This window comes from Microcaecilia unicolor, chromosome 1, assembly GCF_901765095.1.
Source record: "Microcaecilia unicolor chromosome 1, aMicUni1.1, whole genome shotgun sequence".
Taxonomy (NCBI): domain Eukaryota; kingdom Metazoa; phylum Chordata; class Amphibia; order Gymnophiona; family Siphonopidae; genus Microcaecilia; species Microcaecilia unicolor.
In genome coordinates, this window is record NC_044031.1 from 733,988,686 (window position 1) to 734,000,772 (window position 12,087).

A 12,087-nucleotide genomic window follows, 5' to 3' on the forward strand; every position below is an offset into this window, starting at 1 on the left:
GGCAGATGCAGGATTGTGGAAGCTCAGTCTGCTCCCTCCTCTGCTGGCGCTGTTAAGGGTACTCCACTGTTGGGTGAGCCTGAGCCCAAACTAGGTGGATCTAGGTCCACCCAGGTCCACCTGTGGCTACGCCCCTGGTGCGCATCATCTCGGCATCTATAAAGAATTACCACCTACACATCAAAGGTACTTGTGGACTTGTCTATCATAATCACATACACTTTTGGCTGCAATATAAGAAGAGTTATTCCTAGGGGTGTATTAGGTTGAGGAAGATAAGAGGGCAAAGCAGCCTGGATACAATTGATTTTCACATGTACATGCACTAACTAACTCCTGATCGGCTACTGTAATAATAGGAGGTGCAAGGTACACACATATGTTAAGGATCCTAATTTTCTCAAGGAAACTGTCCAGGTGGTACAGTATTTTTGAAAATATCTTCTCCAAGACTGGAATCAGCACTGATTTCCATTTTGCTATTTGTGTGTGATACAAACCTTTACCTGGATAGATTATAAACTGGGGGAATTGGCCTTTTGGGGGATTAGGCATTCTCCACTGGGCTGTGATTTTGGCTGCAAAAAAAAAAGGAGAGGAGAATGGGGTGGCTGGTGGGATGGGATGGAACTGCTGAAGAATATCTTATAAGGGCAATGCTGAGTAAATATTGGTAAATCTCATGGGCTGGTGATGTTAATCTTACAGTGCAAGAGAATAGTATTACCAGCCTGTGAGATTTAAAAATGCTCAGTGCTGTTCCTCTTAGATGCTGTGTCGCAGAGGACATGGCAGGATGGCTCCACTCCATCAGCCTCCCCATCCCTCTCCTCTTTTCTTCTGCAGTTGATATCATGGCTCCTCCCAAGAATGCTGAACTCAGCAATGCAAGCTCTTCAGAAGTGGTGAGGAATTTCCAGGAGCAGGGTTGCTAAGAGACAAAGCCATGCCCAGGGCAAATCCCCCCCTGCACTTGCCCCCACACTCCCCTGGGCCTGCTTACTTGTTTAATACTTGACTCCTGCTCCTGTGTGCCAGGACCGTGTTAGCTCTGCTCTGCCGCACACATCCTTCTTCCTGCCACGTTTTTTCAAAGTGTTTGCGAAAACAGGAAGTACTTCACACAGTAGGTGAGATGAGGCAGAAACAAGGACCTGTGGCCAGCAAAGTTAACGTGATAAGTGCGGCACACAGGACCAGAAGACCAATCAGCCATGCTGGCGCTGGGCAGGCCCCCTTTGCAGGCTGGGCCCTTGGGAATCTTGCCCCTCCTGGCCCCCCTCTCAGCGGCCCTGTCCAGGAGACAATCAGAGTAAGAGAGTAGGGATGAGCTGGCGAGCTCCACCCATGAGTCAAATATAGCCGGAAGTCAAAGTAGTTGTAAAAAAGAAAAAAAAAAAAAAATATATATATATATATATATATATATATATACAGTGCAATCCGCTTAAGTGCAGCGCTGCGTACGCCTTGTAGCACTATAGAAATGCTAAATAGTAGTAGTAGTAAGTGCAAGGGTTTGGGACCAAAGAAATACATGCAGTTAACTGGAGCTTGCACTTAACCGTTGTGACCCAAAGAAGCTTGACATCTGATAAACATATGTACAGTACTGTTTATTATTATATGTACAGTATACAGTCTCCGTTAACTGACATTAGGTTTACTTGAAGTAATCAGTTATAGTCCTCTGAACACTATTGGGTCTGTGAGTTCCATTGACTACGTCTGCCAGACGGTAAAAACTTTCATAGCACTGACATCCAGTGGCCTCCGGATAGGCCCGCACGGTGTTGAGAATCTCCAGCGCTTTTGCAAAAGTGACAGGTGGAGGTTGTTGAATTTTGTCAGCATGTGCCTCGTTGCTCATTTCATCCTCTGTTTCATCATCAGCCGTTGTTGCCTGCGTGTAGGCGCATATCTCCACATCAGTGCTGTCGTCAGCTGTTTGTAGATCGTAATCAACAGCTACATAACGATGAAACTCCTCTTCAGTAACACCGGCTGGGATGTCAATAACCTGTCACGATTGTGGTCGTGACCCCTCTCAGACTCACCTTATTTCTGGCAGTCAGCTTCTGAGCTGGCTTCTGTCTGTTCTTCCTGAGTTGGTTCTGTCTCTGTCTCTGTGTGCTGGCTGCTTCCAGCATGGCTCTGATTGCTCCACTATACTGCACCTGTGTGTGTTAAGCCTCTCTGTGCTTCAGTATGCTTTCTGCCTGTGTCTTGGTTTGTGTTCCTCTTGCCCTCTGGTGGCCAGAACCGGTGGCTGCCAAAGACTTTCTAGACTTTCTTTCTGGTCCAGTCCAGTCCAGATATTCCAGCCCTCCAGACTTGGTTTGAAGTTTGGCAGCTTGCCTCACCCGTAGCTGCCTCATGATTCCTGCAGCTGAGTTTCAGCTGATGTGGGTTTATTAACCACCTGGAAACCTTCTGAGTTTGCCTTTGCATCGTCTAAGGTCCCTAGTTTGTTGGTGCTTTGTTGCACTTCTGCCTAGTCTGGTTTCTTGTTTAGTTCCTTGTCTGTTTCTAGTTATCTGTGTGTAGTTTAGCTTAGGTTTATTTGCTTACTTCCCTAGTCTTGTTTCTGGTCTGTATTCCTTGTCTAGTTTCTGTTTGTCTGTGTCTCTTGCTTAGTGGCTGCTCTGCAGCTTTCAGTCCTGTCTCTTGTCTGTCAGTATTTGTACCCTGTTTCAGTGGCTGCTCTGCAGCTTTCAGTCCTGTCTCTTGTCTGTCAGTATTTGTACCCTGTTTTAGTGGGTGCTCTGCAGCTTTCAGTTCCTGTCCATTAGCTTGTCCATTTCCTGCTTTGTGTAGTATTGTCTGTCTGTGAGTCCTAGCCTAGTTTCCTGCCTTGCTGACCATGTATATTCCTTTCCCCTCTGACCCTCAGTCCCTGTTCAGCCTAGTTGGTATCCAGTGCCTGCCCTGTCCAGTAAGTCCTGCCGGCCGCCTGCACCCAGGGGCTCAACTCCTGGGGAAGGGCGGTCAAGCGCAGGTGAATACTAGCTGTTTCTGTCAGAGTTCTGCCTTGTCTCTGGTGTGGGGTGGTTTTGCCTGCCACTGCTGCTCCACGGCAGTGGCCCAAGGGCTCACGAACCTAGTTTCTGCCTTGAAAACCTGACACCTGTTCATCTGACACGTTTGCAACAGCTGCATCTATTTCGTCCCTCTCCACATCCTTAACAAAGCTTGCCCGCTTATAGCAGTTCACAATGGTTGCCTGTGTAACATGAGTCCAGGCTTCTTTCTGCATATGTAGGGAATCCAACAGTGATAGATTACGAGCCAGTTCAACAGCACGTTTATCCTTGCCAGTCTGATCATCCATAACGCTCATCAGATAACGTAGCACAAGAGCCCGATAATGTTGTTTGAAATTGGCTATTATGCCCTGATCCATAGGTTGGATCAGAGAGGTAGTGTTTGGTGGCAGGAAGACCATCTTGACGTTAGACAGCCTGACATCATCCCTGTGTGCAGCACAATTATCACAAAACAACAAAATCTGACGCCTTTGTGCCCGCATTCTAGTGTCTAACTTCTTTAGCCACTGCTTCCAAATTTCCCCAGTCATCCATGAATTTGCGTTAGCCTCGTATGACACAGGAAGTCGCTTAACTTTCTTGAAGCAACGGGGCTGTTTGCTCTTTCCAATGACTAAGGGTTCCAACTTCTCACTCCCATCCATATCGCAGCAAAGGAGGATCGTCAGTCGGTCCTTCGACGTTTTACCTCCAGTAGTTTCAGCATGTTTGAATGCAAGTGTTCCATCAGGAATCGCTCGCCGGTAGAGACCGTTTTCGTCAGCACTGAAAATGTCAAAGGTGCAAACTTGTTCAAGATGGTAGGAAGAACTGATACAACCCAATTTTCAGCACCAAAGTTATCAGTGTCTTGTTTCTCACCATGCTGTTTCTTGAATTTTATGTTGTTCCTCTCCTTCCATCTTTCCAACCATCCAACAGTGGCTTTGAATTCAGTTAGTCCAAGACTTTCAGCTAGCTGGTTAGCTTTCTCCATAAGCAGTGGACCACTGATAGGAAACTGTCTGCTCCTGACTCGAGAAAACCACCGAAGAAGAGCATCTTCTACCTCCTCAGCTTTTCCCGCCCGTTTTCGTTTCCGTTGTGGATTTGTATTGTTTTGCCAGTCTTCCAGAAGCTGGTCTTTCTGCTTCAAGACACGTGAAATTCGACTGGGATTGACACTATATTCTTTAGCAATAGATGCTTGACTTTGTTTGTTTTCTAATTTTTTAAGAACTTCTATTCGTTCAGCCAGTGTTAAAGTCTTACAGTTCTGCCGCGACGGCGATGACCCCAATGTACACTCTACAACAACATTCTTTCGTTTATTCTGCCTGTGTCAGCTAAAGGGGTGGTAAATTTGAAATCTTGTTGGTTGTCACGTGCCAATTGGCTTCCATATTCCGTGCGCGAGCTTATGCAGAGTCTTCCTTGCAGAGGAGCAACCTTAAACCATGCATGTAAGCGAATCCTGCACTTATCAGTGGTGCGCTAAACCGGTTTGTCCCCATAGAAATTGATTGCACCCAAAACAGGACCGAAGTACAGCATGCAGTTAAACAGATCATGCGCTTATTCGACGTGCACTTAAATGGAGTGCACTGTACATATATATATATATATATATATATTTTTTTTAACCACCACTTCGACTCCCGGCTATATTTGACCCATGGTTGCAGCCCACTAGCTCATCCCCACTCCCTTTCTCTGATTGGCTCTTGGAGTGTTTCGTAGGGATTTATACCTTCTTTGTCTCTTGAGGAACTTCCAGGGTCACTGCTGCCACAGTTGCCACAGCACCCTCCTTTATGCATTCTTGATTTAAAAAAAAAAAAAGAAAAAGACCATCTCTGCTTACTGCCATAAAGGCTGCTGAAGTCTACAGGCCCCTTTAAAAGGCCATACATTTTCCCACTGACCCCATTACGAGAACAAAACTAACGACTGGTTACAGCTCTACTGGCTGCTTCTTCCCATCTTCTTTTCTTAGTAAGCCAGCACTGTGGGATGGCTTCCTGGCCTCCCTGTTCCAGCCAGGTGCACCAGATGCAACAGTAATAGGTGCAGGGTTCAAGATCTGGAAAGGCTGGAAGTAACAGGCCCAGCAATAAGATAAGGAAGGAGGAAGGCTGAGATGCTGGAATGGAAGTCACAGGCCTAGCAATAAGATAAGGAAGGCTGAGATGCTGGAATGGAGGGGAAAGGATGGAGAATTCTCTTTCCTCTACCCCCTTCCCTTCCTCTGCATCCTCAGAGGACCCTGGGATAAATTTTACCCACAATGACTTCTGACTTCTTTAGTGTGCAGTACTTACTCAGCTGGCAGGCACCAGGTAGGAGGGAAGATGTTGTACTCCTTGGGGAAGAGCTTTAGAAGGCGGTTTAGGTTTCGTGCTAGCAGATCCTTTCTGCAAATCTCATTCATCCCTGGGAAATGGTTGATTTTCTAAAGCAAGAGGAGTAAAACTGCTGTTAAGTTGCTTCATAATGCACGTTGTATAGATCAAGTCACCCCTTTATAAACACTGGCTTCCAGTTGCTGCTAGACTTAAATTCAAAATTCTGGTACTTGTGTTTAAGGGCCAAAAATCTCAAGCACCTGCATTATCTTGCTAATCAGCCGAAATCCAGGCCAAAGTATCAGCCTGCCTGTCTGACATTGCTGCCTGGATGTCTCAGCGCCATCTGAAACTAAACATGACCAAGACTAAGCTTCTCATCTTTCCCCCTAAACCAACCTCTCCTCCTCCCCCATTCTCTATTTCTGTGGATAACACTCCCAATCCTTCCTGTCTCATCAGCTCGTAACCTTGGGGTCATCTTCGACTCCTCTCTCTCCTTCTCTGCACATATTCAGCAGACTGCTAAAACCTGTCGTTTCTTTCTCTATAATATCAGCAAAATTCGCCCTTTCCTTTCTGAGTACACTTCCAGAACCCTCATCCACACTCTTATCACCTCTCACATAGACTATTGCAACTTGCTTCTTATAGGTCTCCCACTTAGCCATCTCTCTCCTCTTCAATCTGTTCAAAATTCTGCTGCACGGCTAATATTCCATCAGTGTCGTTATGCTCATATTAGCCCTCTCCTCTAGTCACTTCACTGGCTTCCTCTCTGTTTCCGCATACAGTTCAAACTCCTCTTATTGACCTATAAGTGCAATCACTCTGCAGCTCCTCAGTACCTCTCCACTCTCATCTCTCCCTACATTCCTCCCCGGGAACTCCGCTCACTGGGTAAATCTCTCTTATCTGTACCCTTCTCCTCCACTGCTAACTCCAGACTCTGTTCCTTTTATCTTGCTGCACCATATGTCTGGAATAGACTTCCTGAGCCAGTACGTCAAGCTCCATCTCTGGCCGTCTTCAAATCTAAGCTAAAAGCCCACCTTTTTGATGCTGCTTTTAACTCCTAACCCTTATTCTCTTTGTTCAGAACCCTTATTTTATCATCCTCACTTTAATATTCCCTTATCTCTTGTCTATCTGTCCTAATTAGATTATAAGCTCTGTCGAGCAGGGACTGTCTCTTCATGTTCAAGTGTACAGCGCTGCGTACGTCTAGTAGCGCTTTAGAAATGATATGTAGTAGTAGTAGTAGTAGATTTGTTCCATCTTGTATACTGCGTTCTTCACAGGCCTCACTATTTGCTCTTCCTCCTCTCACTCGTATCTGAATTGATATCGCAAAGGATTCTGCTTTTGGTTATTTAGGGCCTTATTTGTGGAACTCTCTCCACCCTCACATCTGTGTTGAGCCATCAAACCAAAAATTTAAGAATCTATTTAAAACATGGCTATTTCAATTAGCATTGGATTGTTCTTCTTTCCCCCATTAGGGGCCACAGCATCCTTCCTTCCTTCCATTTACCTTCCCCACAATTCCTTCCAGTTTACCCCTTAGAACATAAAAACATAAGAACAGCCATAGCCTTGTTATCCTTTTATACCCTCTATTATCCCACTTGTTATTATCCTTTTATACCCTCTATTATCCCACTTCTAGTTTCTTTTCTTCTTCTTTAGGATATCATTAGTTTTACTATGTGCATTGGTGGTATATCATATAAATAAATAAAACAAGATTTTAGGAAAGAAAAACGATAAAATATATATACGTGTGTGTGGGTGGATGGGGGAGGTTAATATTATAAAGCATTATCTGCATGTAAAACATGCTTTACAGGAAAGAAATCATTGGAGCGGACATGGTTGGAAAAGGAACAAGAAGCTTGATTAAACATGTAATTAAAAAGTGTGCCCATACCCATCTCATCTGTGTTTCTTGGGGAAATAGATTTGCGTTCTGGCAAGTCACCCATTATATCTCAATGCTAACCCAAGCTTCACTAAGTAGTCGTATGGGAACCAAACTCAGAGAGTTCTTCCAATCTTTGAGGTAGGGTGAGGTGTCTATTTCTCTTTTACATAAAGCTCTTACTAAGTGGAAGCCACCTAAAAACTACGCTGAACTTAAACTTAAGTGGGAACGGGATGTAGGGGCCCCTCTGACATGCTGGGACATATCAGTCTCCGTAGCACGTATACCCTCCCTTACTACCAATGCCCGACTAAGGGAATGTGCCTATTGTATTATATACAGAGCTTATATGTCATCTTCCCAGCTGTTTCATATGGGGGGGGGGGGGCTGACAAATCCTACCTGTCTTAAGTGTGGGAGAGCCCAAGGGTCACTGTGCCATGCGCTGTGGAATTGCCCTCCAGTGCAAGCCTTCTGGCACCGTATAAAATGTTTCATGGAGCTGAAGTTGGGATTGAAGGTTATGGGAACAGTAGAACAATTGCTCTTAGATATGCCGGGGCCTTTGGGAGCCGCAATAAGAATGAAGTCTTGATCCAACGTAAGTTGTGCTTGCTTGCTCGCAAGTGCATCTTACAGTACTGGATGGTACAGGACCCCCCGGCCTATTGGCACTCGAGGAACCAGGTACATCTCCTGGCGACTTGGGAGGCACGAGAGTCTCGTTCCTTGCCGAGGAGACGGAGGGGAGTTCTGGCCATTTGGGGGGTATACCTCCAGATCTTACATCCTCGAGGCTGGAGTCTGATCCTCAATGCGACATGAAGAGTAAACATATGTCTATGTCAGATTAGTTCGGGGTTCGGGGAGAGGTATGGGGTGAGATGGAAAGGGGAGGAGAGATTTCAGGTTATGGAGTTGGGGCGGGGGAGTTTACTGTTTAAAATTTGGTGACTATGGTATGATTATGTTTGTATTACGTTTGCTTGAATATTGATCATGAGAATGTGTCATCAATAAAAATTATTGAAACATAAAAAGTGTGCCCTACATGGTCATGTTTTGCCCGGCAAGGGCTGCTTTAGGGGCAAAACATTACTGATAGAAAAAATAGAACCATAAATAAGTAAAACTAAATCTAAAAAAAATCATAATAGATAAAGGGGCTCATTTTGAAAGCACAGACACACAAAAAGGCGTATTTTCAAAGCACTTAGACTTACAAAGTTATATAGAGGCTGATTTTCAAAGCACACAGACTTACAAAGTTTTATATAGAGGCTGATTTTCAAAGCACACAGACTTACAAAGTTACATAGGTTACCACGAGGCATATTTTCAAAACTTTGTAAGTCTAAATGCTTTGAAAATGAGCCCCAACGTAACTTTGTCTTTGAAAATGAGCAGAAATACAGAAGAACAAAAACCTTGCAGAGATAATCACTCAGGAAACAGTGAAGGTGACTAAAAGAAATGATGATGCTGTATGTTCTAGAAAATTTATTGATCAGCAAGAACGACTCAACTAGGCCGTGTCATTTTTGCTGATCAATAAATCTTCTAGACCATACAGCATCATTGTTTCTTTTAATCACCTTCGCTGTCTCCCGACTTTGAAAATGAGCACCATAGTAACTTATGGAACTTTGTAAGTCTAAGTGCTTTGAAAATGAGCCCCAAAATTATACCCAAACCATAACATAGATATGTAAACCACAAGATCAGTATCAGATCATAGTATCATAGTAAATAAGTAATTACTAAATAAATAAATAATTATCAAACAACAAATATAAATAAATAAATAGTTATATAAAAAAGCTGTATTTCCAAAAACACATAAACACAGCTGTGTTGGACACACTTTTTACATTCATATTTAATAAAGCATCTTGTGGTTTTACCACTGTGTCCACTCCAATAACTTCTTTCCTTTTGGAAGTTGTAGACCACCTGCCAGTTTATTTTCTGGAGCCAAACATGCTTTACATGCAGAAAATGTCTCTTATAAAACTGCATGATGTATACACACATGCAGTATAGATGTCAAGAGCACATATACGTTTACATGGATTGCGTGTAGGCATTCTTAGGTGTGTAGTTTGAAAGATCTGTCAAATATGTTATAAAACATATGTGGACACACAGAGTAGATGCACCTACCGCACATCAGGTTTAAAATTTGTACCTGAGACTTTGGGGCCTATTAACTAAAGTGCATTAAGTTTTTGCACTTATTGTGCACTAGGTGCAAACATTAACGTGCAGTAAGCTGAAAGCCTGTGCAGTAATGGGTGTGCCCAGCACCTGCCCTGCAGTTACTGGACAGGCAGACACTTACTGCATGGTAATTGCATCAGTAGATAGCATGGTAAACACATTTGTGCTATTTACTATTGTAGTTAATGTACCCCATGCACATTACCCACCCATGATACTACTCCAAAGAGGCACATGACACCCCTTCCCGACCTCCACTGGCACTTGCTAGGGATATCCCTGATGGGTTTTGGGAGTGCCAGGAGTGATCCCTGGATGCTCCCACCCCACTGCTGGTCCAGGTTCAAAATGGCAGCTCTGACCTCTAGCAGTAGTATCGCCATTTGGTAGTTTGAACCCTAGTGGTAGTACTGTGAGACTGCCGCTAGTGGTCAGTCACCATTTTGAACCCAGGTTGGCAATGAGGCAGACGTATCCAGGGATAGCTCCTGTACCACCACTAACCCACTAAAGAAATTCCTGATAAGTGCCAAAGGTCAGGTGCTTCTTCAGGGTTGGAGGTGGGAGAATGATGATGGCGGGTAGAGGATGGTGGGACTTGTGTCATGTTACTATCAGGGTGGGGGATCAAGAGTTATTTAAGGGGGGGATAATGCAGTAGGAGGCCATAGAGTAATGCTAGTACTAACCGTGTGTCAGATTCGTGAGTCTTTATGCCGAGTAGCACCTGGAGAAGTCCTGGTCCTGCTTCGGCGGTCAGGCAGCCCTGATACTTCACCTGTGATGACCGCTGTTCCCCAGAGGTTGAGCCCCTAGCTGCGGGCAGCCGAAAGGACTTCAGAGGGCAGGGGCCGAGAGGAAGAGGAGTCAAGAGGCAGGGAAGACCTGGGTTCTGGCTACAGGAGACCAACGAGCAATCGGCAGACAGCGGATACAGAGTAGTCAGGAATGCACTGGACAAAGGTAGGCAGCAGGCACAGAGAGTAGACAGGAACACGCTGGGTCAAAATGCAGGCAAACGGGGGCAAAACACACAGTAGAGTAAGCAAGACCTACCAGAGTAGAAGCCGAAGCATGGAGCCCAGGAGGAGATCAGCTGATAAAGTGCTGGTGTCTGACGTCAGCAGGACCGGCAGGGTGAAGGGGCGCTGCCATAGGATAAAGAGCAGGAGGAGGAAACAACCGGCAGACCAATTGGAGAGGCGCAAGTGAAGACAACAGGAAAGGAAGCCCCTGATTGGCCAGGAGAGGAGAAATAAGGAGCCAAAGGAATGGACTGCCAGAGCATCCAATCCCTGCAGGGCAGGAGGCGGGGTGGAGAATCCCAAGCAAGTCAGGAGCCAGGCAACACGAGTAACCCCGCAGCGCGAAAGCGCCAAAAAGCACAAGCCTGAGGGAACTGGCAGCACGCGCTACGCTGGTCAACAGCCTGCGTTTGTGGTTCCCCGCGCTACCCAAGGACGCCACGTGCGTTGAGGTAGGGGACACGACAGTACCCCCTCCTTAGGGACCCCTCTCTGCTTAGGTCCAGGCTTCAGGTAGCTGTCATGAAATTCTTGAATCAGGTCAGGAGCATGGACATTAATAGTGGGCTCCCATGAATTGTCCTCCGGGCCAAAATGTTTCCATGATAACAGATAAAACAGTGGTCCCCTCTGAAATTTAGATTTGAGGACCTCATTTACTTTAAATTCAGGATCTGGGTCGGTGTCCGGGATGATGCTTTTTTTAGGTTCGGGATGCCATTTGGAAGTCAAAAATGGTTTTAGTAAAGAAACATGGAAAGAATTATGAACTTTGAGAGTAGGAGGTAGCTGAAGGCGATAGGTAACGGCTCCCACTCGAGATCGTACTACAAAAGGTCCAATATATCGGGGAGCAAATTTAAAGGAAGGCAGATGGAGTTTCAAATATTTGGTATTAAGTCACACCCTTTGTCCAGGTTGGAAAATAGGGGCAGATTGTCTTTTCCGGTAAGCAAAGAGTTTATATCGGTCAGAGACCTGCTGAAGATGCTGCTGAACCTTGTTCCAAATGTCCTGGATGTTAGTAAGGGTCTGCTGAAGAAGGGGTGAGCCTTGTACTGGCGAAATAGGGAGAGGTACTCTAGGGTGGTGTCCATATACAGTAAAAAATGGCGAACTGCCTGAGGTAGAGTGAAGGCTGCTGTTGTAAGCAAATTCTGCCCAAGGGAGCAATGTGGACCAGTTATCTTGACGTTTATTCATGTACATTCGTAAAAAGGGTTTGATTGACCCACTCTACAAGTCCATTGGTCTGTGGGTGGTAGGCAGAAGAGAAGTGGATGATAATCTTGAAAGCAGAACATAGGGCTCGCCAGAACTTGGAGGTGAACTGGGAACCTCGGCCACTTATGGTTCGTAGAGGAAGTCCGTGTAGGCGGAAAATGTGTTGAATAAAAGCTTTAGCAAGGCTCACAGCAGAAGGGAGAGACGGCATAGGGATGAAATGAGCCATTCGGGAAAATCGGTCAACCACTACCCAAATGACCGTGTGGCCCTGGGAAGGAGGTAGATCAGTGACAGAGTCCATTGAGACCTCCTGCCAAGGG

General features: G+C 45.4%; 1 protein-coding gene across 1 annotated transcript in view; it reads right to left on the reverse strand.

The window, feature by feature from the left end:
- The window catches only part of TTLL6 (tubulin tyrosine ligase like 6), a 285,854-nt gene that overhangs the window by 190,133 nt on the left and 83,634 nt on the right, over positions 1–12,087 (reverse strand). Inside the window, exon 6 of the mRNA XM_030192275.1 lies at positions 5,348–5,478. Within this exon, the coding sequence (XP_030048135.1) occupies positions 5,348–5,478 (131 nt within the window). The remainder of the gene's footprint in view (positions 1–5,347; positions 5,479–12,087) is intronic.